General features: G+C 41.4%; 1 protein-coding gene across 2 annotated transcripts in view; it reads right to left on the reverse strand.

The window, feature by feature from the left end:
• Window positions 1–21,650, reverse strand: part of LOC135204902 (tigger transposable element-derived protein 1-like) — a 64,261-nt gene that overhangs the window by 26,035 nt on the left and 16,576 nt on the right. Inside the window, exons 2-4 of one of the 2 annotated variants that reach the window (XM_064235145.1) lie at window positions 11,960–13,951; window positions 11,730–11,829; window positions 155–357 (exon numbers count right to left, since the gene is read on the reverse strand). In XM_064235145.1, the coding sequence (XP_064091215.1) occupies window positions 11,735–11,829; window positions 11,960–13,951 (2,087 nt within the window). In that variant the 3' untranslated portion in view covers window positions 155–357; window positions 11,730–11,734. Of the gene's footprint in view, window positions 1–154; window positions 358–11,729; window positions 11,830–11,959; window positions 13,952–21,650 lie in introns of those variants that run through there. The other variant, XM_064235144.1, reaches the window with a different exon arrangement.

Raw genomic sequence — 21,650 nt, forward strand, 5'->3', positions numbered from 1 at the left:
ATGAAATATATGTGAACGAACGAATTCCAGGTGTTTTACCAATAACGCTGCAGCAAAAAATGGTCAAGGAACGCCTTTACATAGAGGCATGATGGGACAGATGCTGACCAATAGGAGAGTAGGATCTTACAGCAATGACTAGCATCAGGAACCAATGAGAGAGCTGGAGGATGGTGGAAAGTCTACTGGGTTGGCGGCGCACAAGTTTTAAAATTGTTCTTGGCGGCCCAGGCGAATCTCGGACTTTATCCTTTTACAACCTGAATTATTTTCGTACACAGAAGCAAAAACATCTTCGTCACTACTTTCGTAACCTGGATTTTTCGTACGTAGGGACTTTCGTATGTAGAGGTTCCACTGTATATGGGAGAGACGTAAAACAAGGAAAAATGTAAGAGACATATAGTAACTCAGAATGTGATTTAATAGCGGTAGAATTTGAATCTGAAAAATTAATGAGCATTGTAATATATGAGACCCCCTAATACTAATGAGTTTGACACAATAATAGAAAAATTGGATGATATATTTTAGAAATAATAAAAACTGGACTATCCTCCTATCTGGAGACTTTTTAACTTTCCTTTCGTAGATTGAAAAGAAAGAACAGGAGATTGTGGTTGTATTTATACATATAAAAAAAGAATAATAGTAGTGTGGACGATGAGAGGCAATTCAAAAAGCTATTAGATATGCTACTAGAACACAACTTCAACAAATAAAATACCTGCCAACAAGAAAGGAAATACTTTAGACCTAGTATTTGTAAATGAGGTGAATTATGTTAAAGAAATAATAGTTTATAATGTGAGTATCTCAGACCATAATGTCATAGAATTAACAGTCCATTCCAAAGCAAGTGAAAACAGAGATAAGAAAGAGATGAAAAAGTAGGAAGGATATGGAAAATACAATTTCTATAATAAGAATATAAAATGGTCAGAAATAAATGAAGAATTAAACAAAGATTGGGATAACATATTCAACTAAATACGGATATATTATATAAAATATTAGAGAAAATAGTGGATAAATATATACCAAAGAAGAAAAGTAAACGTCAGTCATGCATACCAAAAATCAGAAGGATCTTGTTCGAGAAAATAAGAAAGTGGAAAAAAGGTCTTGCAAAAGAAAAGAATTCATGTAAAATGATGGAACTAAAACGTATGATAAAAAATACAGAACAAAAGATTATACAATCAAAAGAAAATAAAAAACACACCTTGGAGTAAAAAACCCTAAGACGAATAAAAGAATAGAAATAGGCCCTCTAAGAATTGAAGGGAGATTAACCGAATGGAAAAAACAAAAGGAAATAATTGCAAGACATTTGATCAGATATAATAGAGAATTTACCCACCCCTAGATTTGATAATGAAGATGAATGGAGTACAGAAATTAAGAGATGAAATAGTGAATATTTATCAGACACAGACATTAATGAAGCTGATAGTGCAGGCTATTAATAAAATTAAAAATGGATCAGCAGCTGGGCCAGATGGTGTCACTGCCATTCTGTTAAAGAAAGTAGTTCATTCTATCCCAAAACCCGCTTGCAATATTATTAAGGCAAAGTGTAGATAAAGGCAAGATTCATAATGAGCATAAATTAGCATATATTACCCCTACTTTCAAAAGTGGATCATGATTAGAGGCAAGTAATTATTGGCCTGTGAGTCTAACATCACATATTATGAATGTGTATGAAAGGGTAATGAAGAAAAATATCATGAAATATTTAATTAAAAAAATTTTGTTTAATACAAGACAATATGATTTTGTACCTGGAAAAAGTACATGAATAGAAAAGAAACAGATGTGGTTTATCTAGACTTTGCAAAAGCTTTTGACAAGGTAAACATAATATATTAACGCAGAAAATTAGAAAACATAATATAGTGGACGAAGTAGGAAGATGGATAAAATGTTATTGTCATGATACAATAAAGTTTTATGCATACTTACCTGGCAGATATATACTTAGCTATAGACTCCATCGTCCCCGATAGAAATTCGAATTTCGCGGCACACTCTACAGGTAGGTCAGGTGATCTACCGCCCCGCCGCTGGGTGGCGGAAATAGGAACCATTCCCGTTTTCTAAGACAGATTTTCTCTTCCACCTGTCTCCTGAGGGGAGGCTGGGTGGGCCATTAATCGTATATATCTGCCAGGTAAGTATGCATAAAACTTTATTGTATCATGACAATAACATTTTTATGCATTCAACTTACCTGTCAGATATATACTTAGTGATTGGCACCTTTGGCGGAGGGTAAGAGACAGCTAATTTACTGAATAGACAGGAAACAACATATGTTGTAGGTAATAAAAATAAAAACCTTCATGGCTACTGCCTAGGAGCCTGTATCGCTTCAAGAGCCTCAGCGAGGTAGTGACCTCATGCTAAGAGTTCTTGATGGTCTGTCACAGGGGTCTTACCCACTTACGCGACAGAACCTTAGGATCTTTGCCAATGGGGTCCTATCCACTTACATGACAAAACAGCTTGCCTATTGGCATGATCATAGAGCACGACACTAATCCCGATCACCTGATCCTAAGTAGGGTTAGTACTACGATTGAAAGGAGTCATCCCCGAACATCCTTTCAAGCAACCCACAACTCGACAACAATATTATTACAAATAATCATTAAAAACACAAAAACGAAATTAAGGAATTCGGCATCTGCTCCATTGTCCCCAGCATAGTATCTGCTGATACATACGGTCCAAGAGCAAAACATTTTTCGTATGTTACTCTAACATCCTTTAAATAGTGGGATGCAAATACTGAATTGCATCTCCAATAAGTTGCTGCTAAAATGTTTCTCATAGACATATTCTTAGTGAAAGAAAGGGAAGTTGCCACAGCCCGGACTTCGTGAGCTTTTACTCTAAGCAGCTTTAAAGAGTTCTCTTGGCAATCCCTGTGAGCTTCAGTTATCACATTTCTGACAAAGAACGCCAGTGCGTTCTTTGACATAGGTCTTTTGGGGTTTCTCACTGAACACCAGAGACTTTGTCGACATCCCTGAAGCTGTGTCTTCTTTTTTAGATAGAACTTCAAGGTCCTGACTGGGCAAAGAGACCGATCCAACTCTCTACCTACTAGGGAAGAGAGTCCCTTGACTTCAAAACTTCTAGACCAAGGTTTAGAAGGGTTCTCATTCTTCGCTAGGAATAGATCCTGGAAAGAAATCACAGCTGAGTCTTTTTTAAAACCCACCCGAGAGTCCAAAACATGTAATTCACTGATCCTCTTAGCAGTTGCGAGGGCCAACAGGAATATACATTTACTTGTAAGATCTCTGAATGAGATTTTATCTGGAGGTTCGAACCTGTCCGAAATCAAGAATTTTAGACTACATCAAGGTTCCAACTCGGGGAATAGAAGATCTCCATTTAGAAGTCTCGAAAGACCTGATGAGATCATGAATATCTTTATTATTTTCCAAATTCAGGCCCCTGTTTCTAAAAACAGCTGAGAGCATGCTCTTATATCCTTGATAGTGGATACGCCAACTTCGACTCTTCTCTTAAGAAGAGGAGAAAATCGGCGATTTCGGTCACAGATGGTATTGGAAGAGGACAGCTTCTTCGACCTACACCATCTACGGAAACTTCCCAACTTCGATTGGTAGACCCGCAAGGTAGAGGCTCTGCGGGCTCTAGCAATTGCAGTTGCAACTTTCTTCGAAAAGCCTCTCGCTCTGACCAGTCTTTCGATAGTCGAAAGGCAGTCAGGGAGAGACTTTGGATGTTTTTGTGAAACCTCTCGAAGTGGGGTTGTCTGAGCAGATCTGTCCTTTTGGTAGAGATCTGGGGAAGTCTACCGTCCATTCCAGTACCTCTGTGAACCAGTTTCGGGAAGGCCAGAAGGGAGCAATTAGAGTCAATCTTGTTCCCTTCGATGCAACAAACTTTCTTAGCACTTCCCTCAGCAATTTGAATGGGGGAAAGGCGCAGGCGTCTATGCCTGACCAGTCCATAAGGAAAGCATCGATCGCCGTGGCTCTGGGATCTTCTCTAGAGAGCAGAAGTTGTCTATCTTCCTGGAGAGGAATGTGGCAAACAGGTCGATCTGAGGTCTTCCCCAGAGGGACCACAGATGTCTGCAGACTTCTGAGTGGAGCATCCACTCTGTCGGGAGTACTTGGTCCTTTCTGCTCAACCTGTCTGCCCTTAGGTTTTTTACACCCTGAACAAACCTTGTCCGCAGTATTATGCCCCGTTCCTCTGTCCAGGTCAATAGATCTCTCGCTATTTCGTACAGTGAGAAAGAGTGAGTGCCCCCTTGATTCCGGATGTAAGCCAGAGCTGTGGTATTGTCGGAATTGACTTGAACAACCACTCCCCTGACTTCCGCTTCGAAGTATTCCAGGGCTAGATGAATCTCCAGGAGTTCCTTCGCATTGATGTGCAGTGTAGTCTGTTCCTTGGTCCAGGTACCTGCCACTTCCTTTGGACCCAGTGTTGCTCCCCAACCTGTTTCCGAGGCATCGGAAAACAACACTAGGTGAGGGTTCCGAATCAAGAGGGACACTCCTTCGTTCTTTATTAATGGGGTTAACCACCACGTCAGGTTTGACTTTATCCCCTGTTGAATGGGAAAGAGTCTGACAGTTCTCCTGTCTTTTGACTCCACATTTGTCTGAGATAAAACTGCAGAGGTCTGAGATTTAATCTCCCTAGGGAAATGAACTGCTCTAACGAGGAAAGGGTGCCCAACAGACTGAGCCATTCCCTCGCCGTGGTCCGTTCCTTCCCTAAGAAGTTCAAGATTTTTTCTAAGCCTCGAGCAATTCTCTCTTGCGATGGAAAAACCCGAAAACCCCGAGAATCCATCTGTATCCCCAGATAGACTATGTTCTGTCTGGGGATCAATTGTGATTTCTCGAGGTTCACGAGTAGTCCCAAAGATTTTGTCAACTCTAAAGTCTTCTCTAAGTCCTTCAAGCACTGACGTTCCGATTTTGCTCTTATTAGCCAATCGTCTAGGTAAAGGGATATATTTATCCCTTCTAGATGTAGCCATCTCGCAACATTCGTCATTAGTCTCGTGAACACTTGAGGAGCCGTAGACAGGCCGAAGCACAGGGCTCTGAATTGGAATACTTTGCCCTGCATCATGAATCGAAGATATTTCTTCAATGAGGGATGCAGGGGAACATGAAAGTAAGCATCCTGTAGATCTAAGGAGACCATCCAATCTCCTGGACGAAGAGCTGCAAGAACCGATTTTGATGTTTCCATAGAGAACTTTGTGTTCTCTACGAATCGGTTCAATGCGCTCACATCCAGGACCGGTCTCCACCCTCCCGAGGATTTCGGAACCAGAAAAAGACGGTTGTAGAATCCTCGGGAATGCGGATCCCGGACCAATTCGATAGCCTCCTTTTGCAACATCTGTTCTACCAGTTGCAATAATGCTTCTTTCTTGGCAGGGTCCCTGTATTTGGCTGACAGTTCCCTCAGGATTGTTGTTAAGGAGGACTGTCTCGAAGGGGATAAGATATCCCTTCGTTACTACTGAAAGGGACCATCTTTCTGCTTCTCTCAGAGTCCATTCTTCGGAAAATTTTCGAAGTCTGGCTCCTACCGGTGCTTGAAGGACTGGAGTCTCATTTTGCTTTCTTGATAGGTCTGAATGAAGACCTACCTCTCTTCTGTATTCCTCTCTTCTTAAAGGAGGGTTTGGAAGAGGAGATCCCTCGAAAGGGCTGTTGAGGTGTACGAGTCTCTCTCTTTACAGGAACAGAGGTCCTTGATTTCTTTGCAGATTGGGCCAAGAGATCTTGCGTGGCCTTTCCGTCAAAGAATGTGAAATATCATTCACTAATTGTGAAGGAAACAATTGATCCGAAAGAGGAGCATAAAGAAGAGATGACCTCTGGATAGGAGTAACTGCTTTCGTTAGTAAGGAACTAAACAAAACTCTTTTCTTCAGAATTCCAGTTCCAAAAAGCGAGGCCACTTCTCCTGATCCATCTTGGACCGCTTTGTCCATGCAGGACAGTACACTATAAAGGACTTCTGGGCTAAGAGACTCCTTCTCTTGAGTCTTCTTGGCCAACACCCCAAGGGACCAGTCTAAGAAGTTAAAGACTTCTAAGACATTAAACAATCCCTTGAGGAGATGGTCCATCTCTGAAGTCCCCCATGTGATCTTGGCCGATGACAAGGCTTGTCTCCTTGAAGAGTCAACCAGATTTGAAAAATCTGCTTCGGCAGTGGTAGGGAGAGCTAGACCCAGTGATTCGCCCGTCTCATACCAGATTCCTTTCTTTCCTGAAAGTTTGGAAAGAGGGCAGGCAAAGATGGTTTTCCCCGCCTTCTCCTTGGATTTAAACCAATTTCCTACAAATCGAAGAGCCTTATTCATAGAAATGGTTGGTTTCATCTTAATGAAAGAGGATGATTTCGAGACCTTAGTGCTGGTAAACAAAGACCTCGGAGAAGGCGGAGCAGTAGGGCTTAATGAGTCTCCAAATTCTTGAAGTAAGAGGGCTGCCAGAGTCTTATAATCTGACAAGCCTGGAGCCGTATGATCTTCCGAATCCGAAACTTCTTCCAAATCCAATTCAATTTCCGAAGAGGATTGTTAGTTTTCGATAGGAGATGAGTCTCTTTAAACATCTGCCCCACTCTCGCACGAACGACGGCCGCCTGTGCGACAACTTGCGTCCTTACGAGAGATAGGTTGATCCTGCAACACAACATTTTCCTTCTCCTGGCAAGAGCGACGGCCACCTGTGCGACATCTTTCTCTCCTGTCAGAGGAAGGATGTCCTCTCCTATCGCTCTCAACGGAAACCACCCTATCCTGACAGGGGCTACGGCCGCCTGTGCGACATCTAGAGTCCCTGCCAGGTAAGGGCTTATCCTTCCGAAAGCTAGACAAATCCTCTTGGTTTAAATGTCTTTTGGAAGAAGTCTGTATAATCTGGTGCCTGGATGGCGCTTCTGGCTCATTGCGCCTGGCTGGCGCTTGTGGCGCATTGTGCCAGGTTGGCGCTCGTGGCTCATTGCGCCAGAATGGCGCTTCTGGCACATTTCGCCAGGGTGGCGCTTCTGGCGCATTGCGCCAGGCTGACGCATTGCGCCCAGGCTGGACGCATTGCGCCAGGCTGGCGCTTCTGGCACATCTGACACTTCTGGCTCTTCTGGTTCATATGGATCTTCTAGCGCATCTGGGTGCATCTGGCGCATTTGGCGCATTGCGCCAGGCTGGCGCTTTTGGCGCATTCTTCATACTCGTCCGAGGAGAATCCGCAATTTTTATGTTAGATCCTTCTTTTCTTCCTTTAGTTCTCTTTATCGGAAGGAAAGAGTCCTTTTTTCTGGGATTCTCCTTCGTAAAAACTCCTACTAAAGCGGAGAGCTGCTCCTGTACATTTAGTAGGATTTTTGCAGCAGCATTCTCTTTTTCCTTATTTGTGATTGTCTCGTTATTAGGTCCCCTATATGCATATAGCTTTCCTTCTTTATCTCCATAATTTATTGATTTAAATATATCAGAGTTAAATACCATCCTATTTACCTCTGCCCAAGGTCGAATCTAATAGCACTGATATATATAGGATTACTTATAATAAAATAAATCAATCAAAACAAATAAATATAATGCGATATCTTCAAGCTAGGCTAACACGGGGGACACGAATAAACTAAACAATCAGAAAAGTATAGGCTAATCGCCAATCCGAAGAAAGGGGGTATGTTAGCCTAATCTAACCTCTAGTTCAAGATAAGGGGGGCAGGCTAATCGCCAATCGACAATTGGGGTATGATAGCCTAACCTAACGGTAAGGACAGTGATAACAGGGTGGGCTAATCGCCATTCCGAAGTATGGTGTATGTTAGCCTAACCTAGTACCTACTATTAAGATTAAACGGTAATCAGGAACTAGAGTAGGCAAGAGGGAACATAAGAATAAATAGTATGATATGACTCTCTAAACCATGACTGATAAAAACTCCTAACAACGTAAGGCATAGCTAGGCTAAGGCCCGAAACGTGCGGTCGGAGCATGCCCCGTGAAGGCCTAACTAATAAGCTAACTGCATAAAAGATATAGAGACTATGTGTAAGTAACCATATCAATAGTACTGTGAAAAGGGAAATCCCTAACGGTATGGGAGACCGAAAGAGAGAACCCTTACCGCCATGCAGTCGAGGGGCAGACCGGGCCGATAAGGCTCCGAACATACAAAAAACATGAAGATCATCATAAAATGAGATCAGTAACCCCAAACAGTACTTAACTTAAAAGCAGAAGCTGAAGACATCTTGAAAAATCCTTGATAAATCCAGAAAAAGCAATTGCACAGCACAAGAAAAAAGCAACGTGTGGCGGCAATGCGTGCTATCAAAGGAATGACGTCACACGCGTCGGAGGCGCTCACGGTAGTAGTAGAGGTACCGGGAGCTGTAGCACGGCTCCTCCGTAGTTCGGGGTTTTGTCGAAGGAAGAAGCTAAATGGCAAGGGACCTCTGGTAGTGATTCCACTCGCTCCTTACTATACCGACACTTCTATTAGAGGTGAGCGAGCCATTTATCTTGGCATTATATTGTTTCTTTTTTCTCTAGGATGAATAGCCAATATTTATACCTAAGAAATAGTATCAAAGGAACCATTTCACAGGGCGACACAGGTTAAGCCCAGAAATATTATATGTATTTTCATATTACAGTTTGTTTGTATTACAAAATACAAACATAGCAATCAGTGTTTTGTTTTGGAAATCAGCTTTGGGCGATTGCGAAGAAAGTTTGTTGTGCTGTGTTGAACTCAAATCAGAGCGACTTTCTTGCCTCTAGTTAGCGTAAATGAATCTCAAGATACTCTATTTATATGAGACAAGGTTATTTTACGTTATACAAAGTGTTTTCAAGTGGAAATATAATTTGAAAACGTATCGTTTGTGAACGAGATTTAGTTATTTTTTTTGTTAGTAGATGGCGCTAAGGGCATGTTTATTGCGTAAACAAAAATCAACATTCCGTTCAATATTAGAACATTTTCTCATCGGAATACTACGAGCTCTATGTATTTATCTTTTATTGGAGTGAAAACACTAAAATGTGTTCTTTTGATGCCCAATAGTTTTAATTAAAACACGTTTCTCACAAATTTTGTTTATGGTCGAGTAGGATGGTACTATACCAAAGTTTGCGAAAGTTTCATCCACTTTGCCGATGCACGATAATAGTCCTTAGCACATCAACATTCTTTCCTCAATTTTAGCTAAAACTTACAGATTAAATTTAGCAGTATATGCCCTTGCTGATCTTTTATCCATAGCGAGTAAGGCTACAATACTATTATTGTGCATCGGCAACAAGGATATAACTCCAGTAAACTTATGCCATCAAACACAACCATAGATAAAATTGAGAGAAAATGATTTTAATCAAAACTTCAGGTCTTGAAAGAAAACATTTTACTGTTGTTTTCATGCTGATAAAAGATAAGTAACGTAACGGTAAAGTTTGTACTATGATGAAATCAAGTGAAAATAGCGAACGAAATCACATAATATTTTTATACAATAAGCATGCCCAAACGCAATCTGTTAACGAAAAAAAATACTACGTATAGTTCACGAGACGTATCAACTTCATATTTCGACTTAAAAACACGTCATCCAGTGACAAATTACCTTGTCTCATATAAGTAGAGTATCTAGATATTTTATGCTAACTAAAAGAAAGGCAATTTGCTCCAAAATGAGTTAAATACGGAGAAATAAACTCTGATTTCCAGACAAAACACTGACTGCTTTGTTAGTATTTTGATACAATAATATGAGAATACATAAAATATTATTGGATACTGTAATGTATAACTTTTTAAAAGAATCGGAAAAGCTGCATATTCACTGTGTATTTATTTCATAAATATACGTAGCCGTCAGCAGCCTGACATCACTCAATTGGGTATGCCGATAGGGTCCAAATCTGATTCCCGTTTTCGTGTCGCAATCCCCCCCCCCGCTAATATGTCACAGTCAGAATGCATTGAAACACCAAAATTGCTTTTATTAGTAAATTACTAAATATATTGTATACGTTAGCTAGTACAGTATACTGAAGGCTAGGCTACTGTATTCGTATATATACAATATATGTACCACGATATTATCATTGTATAGGCGAGGCTAACTTGTTAAATGTTATTCAATTTCTCTTTGTACTGAATCATCATAGAATTAGCTGAAATTACTAATCAGTATGCCATATATGTATAAAGTTAGGCTAGGCTACCCTATATGTAAAGCTGGTACTGATTACCCTAGTGTAGGCTACGCTAGTATAATATTCTTACGGTAAAATAACATGGGCCAACTTACATCCAAATCAATTTATGACTGGTTGTTCATAACCAATTGCAGTAGTAAGTTGACTACTACCTGTAAAGTAAAAATATCTCAGTCCTATTCTCATTAATGTCATTTGTAACATAACTACTGTAATTTTTTACTGTCGTACGATGGTTGAAATGCAAGCAAAAAGGCTGTTTTTTATCGGATTGGTTGTTCACAGCAAATCAGCTGTTTCTGGCTGTATGCATTTCCCAAACAAGTATATCATTACTACAGACACTTTTTGCATTGTCTTTTACTTTTTTAAACTAACTAGAAGATGGGACAGATTAAGAGATGGAGGAAAAGGGGTTAGCCTAATTAAAAAAATGGGAATAGTATAAAAAAAAGGAAAGAAGTTAGCCCATATTGTTAAATTTTGGTCTCGTAAATTTAACTCGCATGATACATGAGATACGTGATAAAATAATTTTTTGAGGGTGAAAATTTGGGGGTCGCATGATAGGCGAGATCACGTGTTATGCGAGTACATACAGTACATATTTATTAAAAAAATAAAAAATGAAATATCCTACCGGGAAAATTATCAATGGCCAGTCAGCAAGAGCTCACAAAAACACGTCTTCATCGGAAGATGGACAAAAGAAAAGTGGAGTGTTTACAATCCGGGCAGGCTAGCCTACCTGCCTCCCACACGGAAGTTACTGCCTAACCACCCTGTTCAAGAATTTAACAGCCATAATTCCAGCTACGCTGAAAGTAATTCCTCATGTAAAGGACCGAGGGTTTGTATATCGTGTAGGAACAAAATAAATATAAGGTCACTACTCTGCGGATTTTCACCTCTATCACAGTTGGTTCTAGAACCTAAGCCCCGCGATAGACAAGGGATGACTGTACATATAGACTTCTCTCTTTCTCCCTTGACCTAGTGCTAATTCTAAAGAAAACCTAGATTCAAGAATGTTCTGTCTAACCTCTCTGAAGTATATCTTTCTCTTTTAATTTTGCAATTTATTCTCTCTATCTCTCCCATAGACCAATCTTTTCAATGATCATGAAGGGTGACAGTCACACACCACTTCTCGATGATCCATGCAAGTTTGTGAGTTTGTATGTCAATTAGTCAATCTGGTCTTGTAACTTACCTTACAAAATCTAGCAATTTCAATAGAGAAGACAAGAAGATGAAAAAACCATATTGCCAAATACAGACCACAATCCATACAACCTAATCTTTAACACAGAAAACAAACACAAATATTAGATCACCTGTCATACACAGTAGCCATATTCACTTACAAGAGAAAGGAATGGTTATAAACCATAACATCCACTGTCTTACCCCTACCCATTCGCTCGTTGAATGCAGTATAAAAAGTGAGGAATTCCTTACCTGGGTTAAGAGAAAGGCTCATTCTGGTAGGCGATGACAGTTCCTTCTTGAACTAACATGATGTACTGGAAGTTAGGGTTGGGCAGGACGACGCTCACTTCTGGAATGATAATGATAAAAATTATAGAGTATGCAACAATAAATATAAATATTATAATACTGTACTGTACTTTTTTTATATAAAACTTATAAAACAATTTATATAAATGAAAAAATTAAGAATTCCTTACCTAGGTTAGGAAAGGCAGATGATGTTGGAGACTGCTTGTTGGAAAAACAATCAAGGCTAGACTGGAGAGTTTTTTTCTTCTTTTCCTCTTCGAAAGTCTCCCTATAAAACGTGAGCTTATCCATGACCCTTCTAAGTATCTTGGTGTGCCTTTCCATGTTGGGGTCCGCAGCCTGAAACAATGCTATCGCTTTCTCTACATGGAAAAACGCCTTTGACAAATCCTTATCAATTAATAACCTGGGTTCTGGGACTGGTGCCTCTTCCTCCTCCTCAGTCATCTGTTTCCCCAACTGAATGAGGTCCTCTTCAGAAAACTCCTCTGCATGTGATTCCAGCAGTTCCTTGACATCGTGAGCATTCACCTCCAAACATAGCACCTTACTAATTGCAACAATATTGTTGGTGACACTTTCATGAGTCTCTAAGTCCTCAAATCCTATAAAGTCATTCACAAACTGCGGACACAGTTTCTTCCAGGCCCCATTCATACTGGTCTGCTGTACCTCGTCCCAAGCACCTGCAATGTTCTTCACAGCTTCTAAAATGTTGTATGACTTCCAAAATTCCTTGAAAGTCAACTCCTTGTTTCTTCCAATGGCCTCAAAGGCATTGTTCATCATCCTTTGGAGGTAATAGGCCTTGAAGAAGGCCATGACACCCTGGTCCACTGGTTGCAAAATGGAAGCAGTATTTGGGGGAAAGTAAACTACCTTCACATTAGGATGCATGTAATCCAATTGTGAAGGGTGTCCAGGGGCATTATCCAACACAAGCAAAGCCTTAAAAGGCAGATTCTTCTGAATACAATATTCCTTCACTGTTGGCACAAAGTGATTTGTAAACCAGTCTTCAAAGATACAAAGTGTAACCCAAGCCTTCTGATTAGACTTCCAAATGACGGGGAGTTGACTCTTCAAAATTCCCTTGAATGCCCTTGGATTCTCAGCCAAATACACTAACAAAGGCTTAAGTTTTAAGTCACCACTAGCATTACCACCGAGAAGTAAAGTCAGTCTTTCCCTACTGACTTTATGACCCGGTGCCGACTTCTCCTCCTTGGAGACAAACATACGACTAGGCATACGCTTCCAAAATAAGCCTGTATCATCCACATTAAACACTTGCTCCGGTAAGTAACCCCCCTCCCTAATTATCTCAGCCAACCAAATAGGAAAATATTTTGCTGCTTCCTCATCAGCACGAGCAGCTTCAACTGGCACCTTAAGATTTTGCAATCTAGCACGAGCCATGAAATGGTTAAACCAATCACTCTTCACCACAAACTGTCCACTTGTACTCCCTTTCTCCCTTTCACTTTCTAATGCCTCATGTAACCTTCTACCCTTCTCTTTAATTGCACCAAGGCTTAATGGCATACGCCGCTGGTTCTGATCTTTAAGCCAGAACAACAATGACCTTTCTAACTCAACAGTGTCCAGCATCATTTTACTGGCCGTTCTATGCACAACACTTTCGACACATTCAGGTGCAGCACTTTTGACCTGTTCATGTATACTCTTCTTTTTATAGGGCGTTCTACGAACAACACTTTTGACCCGTTCAGGTGCAGCACTTTTGACATGTTCATGTATACTCTTCTTTTTATAGGGCGTTCTACGAACAACACTTTTGACCTGTTCAGGTGCAGCACTTTTGACCCGTTCAGGTGCAGTAATTTTGACCTGTTCAAGGATACTCTTCTTATTCTTTAGTATAAATGTAACCGTCATATGACCAATGTCCAGCGCACGACTGATGCTCACGTTGGATTCTCCCTTCTCTGAAAGCATAAATATTTCTAATATCATGTCCAATGGGACGGTTTTCCTTTTCTTTGATGCGCTGCCATCGGCTGAATCAACCTTACGTTTTGGAGCCATACCTTCTCTATTGGATGGCTCCTCCATTGGCTCAATTGGCTCTTCCTTTATATCAATTTCCTCACTACTCAAATAACCATCATACTTATTTCCAAGTTCTGCTTCAACCTCTGCAAAGATAGGAAATAGAGAGGGAAATAAAACAAGTATGAACATTCAAGACACTGATAAAAAACTAGATACTACCATGATTCATGTTATGGTGAAGTTTGAGGATAAATATTACAAATGAATTTACAGATTAATCTTGAAGAATAATATGTATGAGTAATGGGATTGATTAATTGATTATAGCTACTAAACCTACCATCACAACACTTAGGTTATTAATGCTGAAATAAATAAAATGGGAAACTAAAAATAATATATATATATATATATATATATATATATATATATATATATATATATATATATATATATATATATATATATATATATAATATACTATATATATATATATATATATACAGTGGGGCATCGCTTATTCACGGATCAGTATTCACGGATCCAGTTAATCACGGGTTTTTTCTTGGACCGTTTCTCATGTTTACATCACTGGTATGTAAATCAGCTGCACTCACGGGTTTGGGTTTGTTGTTTGCGTATGCTTATGTTTTATTTTCAGTAGGCCTAACCCTCGGCCGTGGTCCGATAACTACCAACATTCATTTAAAGACTCATATAATGATATTAACTGACAATAAAGGTAATAAAACCATTCTCACCTAATATATTATTGTCCTATCTTCGAAATAAATAGCCTATTCAAGGTTTACCTATGTACAACGTTCATTGGTAGGCTAAGCGTAGTTGCAGTGCGATAACCACCAACGTACACAAACATTCACATTATGATATTAACTGACAATAAAGGTAATACCATTCTTACCATATATATTATAGTCATATCTTCATAATAAATAGCCTATTCGAAGAATAATTCCACATCATTGCACTCAACTTATCGTCGGAGTGGCCAGCCACAAAATGTAAGCATATACCTTTACGTACGAAAATGGTTTATGTACACGGTTGCGTTCAAAGCGACATTTTTTGTTTTGATAAACTTTTAGAAATTTTAATAGTAGTGGTAGTGTAATTACAGTAGTAATAACATTAATGCTAAAATTAATTCGAACTTCATTATTATTTTGGCAGTATTCGTATACGTATAACTTATCTGAACAATGAAGTCATACAAACGCTATTTGTCATAGATTATCGTAAGTATTGCTGTTTGTTATTGGCGACGAAGCGTAAACGAAATACATAAAAGCATTTTTTACCTTATATATTATCGTCATATCTTCATAATAAAAAGGCTATTCGTGGAGTAATTCCATATCAGTGAAATCAATTTTATCTATGCGAGGCCAGCCAGCTGACAAAATGTACATACGTATATGAAAATCAAATTATGGTAGCGTTCACAGCAAGATTATCTTTCGAAATTTTTATAGTACTATTCATGCTACGTAGTAATAATGTTTGGAATATACGTATCATTAATTTTCAATACAAAATATCATCGTTATTTTGGTAGTGAATAATAGTTTAGAATTATCATACATACACTGCATTGTTATGGGTTTGTGCCAGTGATAAAACAACCAAAATAACGTTCTCCTTTAAGTCAACGCGTTTAGGAAAAACATGACATAGAATAGACTTTGCGACTTCGTTCACTTTGATATTTTTAACGATACAATAACTATCATTTGTACTACTAAAACCATCTTCACATAAGTAATTTTTCGTAAGATATGTGTTGTTACAAAAGCTAGCTTATACATAAAAGGCTTTTATAATTTAAGTCATCTTAGATATACATATGTACCCAAACTCATTGTGGGGAAATTTACTACTGTTTCCTCGGATATTGAAATACTTTAGCATCATTCAAACACTTTAATAATATAATGCATAAATACTAGGCTATACATATTTACATCGTATACAAATACTAAACACAGTTATATACACATACTTTTATATACAAAGTTAGAACAGTTATATACACATACTTTTATATACAAAATTAATCATATGAGTAGTGATCAGACGACAGCTGTGCACTGGACTACGTACGTACTACTTGGAAGATGAAAACAAACAAAAATTTTGTTGTGTTAGTCGCCGGGATAGATTAACATTTTTCCAGAGATTAAAGAGACTGAATTTTGTTTTTGAAGGTATGTCAACCGCGTTAGTAAATAGTATCATCTTCTAAGGAATTTTTTTTTCTCTTCTTTTTGCGGAAGAATCTTCAAGCCATTTTGCATTCAAAGTAATGAGAAGGAATCATTCTATTCTTCATGAAATCAGTAAACTACTTACACTAATAATAAAAAACTAAAACTACGTACTGTATGCAAAACACATACATCATCGTTAGCTTCGTGTGTGTAAACGTTCATTCTAAGAAATTACAGAGTAGTATAACTAACACCTGATTGGTTGGTTGGTAGCCATTGGGGAGATCTGTTATCCAATGACTGCCCTCTGCTTCTGTTCTATTTATAGACATACGCCATGGATGGCACTAGGTTTGAACGTTACCATGTTCGTGATTTTCTGACTGCTGACTGCAAAAATTACTCAATAATTTTCTTTATATAATTATTCCTTCGTGAAAACAATAATATAATATCGCGGTTGGCATACTTCAAAACAAATTCAACAACTTTTTAATCTCTGGAAAAATGTTAATCTATCCCGGCGACTAACAACAACAAAATTTTTGTTCGTTTTATCTTCCAAGTAGTACGTACGTAATCCAGTGCACAGCTGTCGTCTGATCACTACCATGATGCTTAACTTTGTATATAAAATATGTGTATATAACTGTTAACTTTGTATATAAAAGTATGTGTATATAAACTGTATGTAGTATTTGTATACGATGTAAATATGTATAGCCTAGTATTTATGCATTATATTATTAAAGTGTTTGAATGATGCTAAAGTATTTCAATATCCGAGGAAACAGTAGTAAATTTACACAATGAGTTTGGGTGCATATGTATATCTAAGATGACTTAAATTATAAAAGCCTTTTATGTATAAGCTAGCTTTTGCAACAACATATACTTTACGAAAAATTACTTATGTGAAGATGGTTTTAGTAGTACAAATGATAGTTATTGTATCGTTAAAAATATCAAAGTGAACGAGTCGCAAAGTCGATTCTATGTCATGTTTTTTAACTTTAACGTATAGTATGAAAAACACCAGTGTGTCGTAGCGATGCGTCATCAATATAGGGGTGGTATGAAAATACCACATGGTGTTGTAGCGATACGTAATCACAAAGTACAAATCCTTTTCCCGGACCATCCTCAGAATTTTACGACTCTTCAACTTCAAGATCGATATGGAAATAAATATATTTTCTGGGCTCAGCTCGTGTCGGCCTATGAAAGATCCTTAAATATCATTCTTTCTAGGTAAATTTAGCCTAAAATTACCAGAGAAAAACAAAATTAAGAAAATGTCAGTAAAACTGACTCGCTCACTCCTCTTAAAAAGCAGTGTCGGTATGATAATAGGGGCGAGTGTGGAACACTACCACGAGACAAACACCAATTAGAACTTCCTATCAGAATCCCCCCAAGAGAGAGCTGATACCAACGGGCGATGCAGCCTCTACTACTACTACTAGAGGACGCCACGGACAGCAGCGCCCCTAGCGGTCATCCTTAATTTTTAGCGCTAGCGACAAGTCGCCATTTTTCTTGTGCTGTGCTTTTTTGGGATTTATCCTTATAATCTACGATGGAACGCTCTGCAATTGCCACGGCTAAGTTAAGTAACTCATAAGTAATATTTTACCACAGTTTTATCTTCCGGGTACCAGTATTTTCCTCTTAATAGGTCATATACGGTTCCCCGGTTGTCTCGTGGCGGCCATGCTGCCTCGTAAGAATTCCCGGTCCTCCATACTGGGACTTCTTATACTTATGGGCTTACTTTATCACGTTCATTGTTTTACATCGAGTTTTAGCTAGTTTAGCCCTCCTACCATTCTCATAGCTTGGTATTTAGGGCTATTATTATTATTTTTATTCCGGCCCAGCATCCCGGCTCTTGCTCTACATCGGCTATCGCTGGCTCCGAGTAGGCTTCTGTTTCTTGGAACAGTCTGCCTCCTCCTGGGCTTCTTTCTCTTTTACTAAAAGTGTCTCTTCCATCTTTTCGATGTATATATTTTATTTAGGGTGTTAGGCTAGCCTAGGTGCTTGTTCCGTGTATTGGTACAGCTTGGTTCACGTGGCCCTCCCACGGTTGTGTTGCTCGCGGCCTAGGCCACTTGCGGTCACGTGTTCCATCGCACCTTACCCTGCCCCTGTCCTCCCTTTCTGGTATAGGGAGGAGCTGGGGGACCCCTTGGTTGTCAAGACAACCTTAGTCGCCTTCTCTCACTCCTACTAGGAGGTGGCCAGGGGTTCCTTCCAGCGGGGGGTATAGGGCGGCCACTCATGAGGTACCGGGTCTCCATGCGGGTAGCCGGTGAGGCGGGGAGGAGTAGGCCATCCCTCCCCCCTCTCTCGCTCCCGCCGTGTTTCGCCGAGACCTTCCTCCCCCCCCCCCCCCCCTCCCCAGTTGCTCAGCCACCTCCCTTGCTATACGAAAGGAGCCTTCCGTCGCAGCCGGGGCACCTTTGGTTATAGGCTACTGGCTCCGCTAGCGGGCGGGGTGGGCACTACTAGTGGTCGGTTGCTTGCCTACTATATCCTTATATCTCTCCCCCCCCCGCTACCGAAGGGAGCTTACTTCTTACCTACGCACTCTTCTAGTAGACGGGCGGAGAGAGGTTGTTTTATTATTTTTAATTTAAGGATATACCCTAATTGTACAATATTTTACAATGAATTGTGTAATATTATTATTTTTATCTACCATCCCCGCTATTTTCCGTCGTGGTTTCCTATTACCACCACTCCTGGTTGGTTTCCTTTTGTGTCTCCGCCATCAGCGGAGCCATAGCCTAGGATACCAACCTGGTTACCACACGTATTTTAGCGGGGCTCTGGTTTAATCTAACTTTATCGCTCCGGCACCAGCGGAGCATCTGTTAGACTGTAAGTGTTTACTTGGTACTCATGTACTTTTCCACTTACAGGCTACCAACTGCCAGGTCCCAGCGTGTAACGCGACGCTGTTCGACCCCTGTGGACATGATGAGTGTAGGTCTCACGCCCCCTGTGCCACGTCGTTCAACGAGACGATCGTCTGGCATCCTGAAGCCTGCGCCATCTGCTACGACCTGGTCGGTCAGCTGGGAGATGGGGTAAGTCCATTATAGGCTTACTTATCATTTTACTAACAACTTTTAGTCGTAAGTTTGTTAACCCCGTTCCACCATTGGCAACTAATCTCGCCTTTCTTTCAGGCTACCGGTGTGAGGGAAGTCGCCCTCGCCACCTGAAAGCGTGGGTGGGCGGCTTCGGGAAGAACGCCGCCAAAGGCCAGCCCTACATTCTGGATAAGAAGCTGGCCGTCCAGATCTTCGGGCGGGCAAGTCGACGGGTTACGTTTGACCCCTTGTCCGCTGCCCCGCTGATAGCCTCCATCCAGCAAGACCTCCAGCAGTCCTTTGATGTCGTAGCCTCCCAGGAGTCGGTCCCGGACGTCGCTGCCCTGGACCTTAACATTGAACCTATGGCGGTAGGGGTAGAGGATTTGTTGGTTGAGGTAGGTGTGTCGAGCGCCCAAGGTCTTTCCTTGGGTGCTTCTGGATCTTCTCCTGTCCCTTCTTCTAGCGCTTCATTCCAAGGCTTTGTGGGATCTGAGATCCCTACTTGCTCTCCCGCTCTCTCTGTACCTCCAAAGGAAAAGGGAAAGAGAGAACCGAAGACTCTAGCCAAGACGACTTCTAGGCAGTCGTCTTCGTCTTCTTCGGCTAAGAAGTCGTCGACTTCCTACGCCGATGCGGTGAAAGCAAAGCCGAGCTCTTCTCACCCAAAGAGCTCCAGAAGACAAGGTTCTTCGAAGGAGAAGGCTCGCTCTCCCGCGAGCCACTGCCTTCTCCCGCCTCCACCGCTTCCACTCCGGCTACGCCGGTAGGGGTAGCAGGCACTAGCACCTTTGATCCCTCTGCTTTCTCAGCAGGGGTGATGGAACAGGTGGGCGTGCTGGTAGGCTCGCAAATCTCCGCACTGGGGACACGATTCGAGCAGATGTTTGCACAGTTGTCAAACACTCTGTCTCAATCTGGCCATCATCCAGGATCTCTCTAACAGAATGAGAGAGAATGAGGACCGAGTAGCTGGGCTATCTCAGGTTCCTCCCCCAGTCTCCCCAGCGTCAAGCACGGGGATTCTTCAACTCCCGCCATATGACTCTTTGCCAGCTTTCTCTATGGAGAACCCATGGAGAGTAGCTGCCTACGCTCCGTTCAAAGATGGAATGATCTCTATCCCGGAGTGTGGAACTCGAAGGATTGAGGACTTCGAGTTTTACCCTCCGGGTCTGACGCAGCCTTTCATCGGTTATGCTAGGCTGACGCCAACGGCTCTGACGAGGGAAGACAAGATCTCTAAGGAGTCGGTCCTATATAGTAGAGATCACGCTCAGCGGGAATGGGTTCACTGCCTTGAGGACTGGGAGTGTACGAACACCAAACTCCAGGCCTTCAAGAGTCCACCTTCACTATTTTCGCGACGGAAGAGGAGGTTTCTCTTCCGTTCGCCACGAAATTAGTGGAGAAGTCCCTTCAGGCAGTCCTCAAGGATGAGCCCATTCCACAGTTGAGGGAGGCGGAGTCTACTTCTCCGCTCTTCCCTGCCTTCGGAGAATTGTGGGAGAACTTGCCAGCTACGTTCACGCTTGGTAAGCTCAAACCGGACTGCGCCATGGACCAGTTCGGCGAGAAACTACCAAGGCTGCCGGATTCCCTAATCCAGGCAGAGTTTGATGCGCGAACTAGGTTTGGCAGGTCCCTCAATTCCCTGATAATCACGGAAATGGCTGCCCTCTCTTACGCGACGGAACCGCTGTTCAAGATTCTGGCGAAATCTCAGTTCCAGACGGTTCTAACGGACGCTTTTGACTTCTTCCAGGCTAGGAGGAACTGCCGGAAGCATGTCTTACAAGAATGTACCATCAGGCATGAGCCTAATAGACTCTTGGCCGCTAGCATGTGGGGAGCGGATCTCTTCCCAGAGTCCGCGGTTAACGAGGTACACCACGAAGCTGCTAGACTCAACCAGAGCCTTAGAGCTAGGTGGTATTTCCTCAAAGAGGAAACAGGAATCCGTTCCCACTGCTGGCAAGAAACCGAAGAAGGCTGGTAAGAGGTTCCAGCCATATAAAAAACTCCAGCAACAGCAGCAATTTGTGCAGGCGGTCCCGGTTACCCAACAGGGACAACCTACCAGCTCAAAGCAGAACCAGCCGATCCTCCTGTTGCCCCAGCAATCTCAGCCATCCACTTCCTACGCTATCTCGCCGGCCTTCAACCCTGCATATGAGGCTCAAGGCTACACTCAGCCGAGAGGTAGGGCGAGAGGTTACTTTCGTCAGCGTGGCGCAGGAAGGGGTACGAGGAGCAGGCAGTTCAGAGGAGGGCGTGGTGGCCAACCCGCCCATCAACAATGAGGCTCCCCAGGTAGGAGGGAGGCTGTTCCTCTTCCGCCACAGGTGGGGGTTCAGCAATTGGGCACAGAGCATAGTGTCCAAAGGATTAGGCTGGAGTTGGATCAAAGATCCTCCTCCAATCAAATCATTCCATCAGATACCGTCAAAGGAATGACAGATTACGCGGAAGAACTCCTTCAGAAAGGAGCTATTGCGAGAGTCAACATC

The sequence above is a fragment of the Macrobrachium nipponense genome, chromosome 47 (genome assembly GCF_015104395.2).
Source record: "Macrobrachium nipponense isolate FS-2020 chromosome 47, ASM1510439v2, whole genome shotgun sequence".
Lineage (NCBI taxonomy): Eukaryota > Metazoa > Arthropoda > Malacostraca > Decapoda > Palaemonidae > Macrobrachium > Macrobrachium nipponense.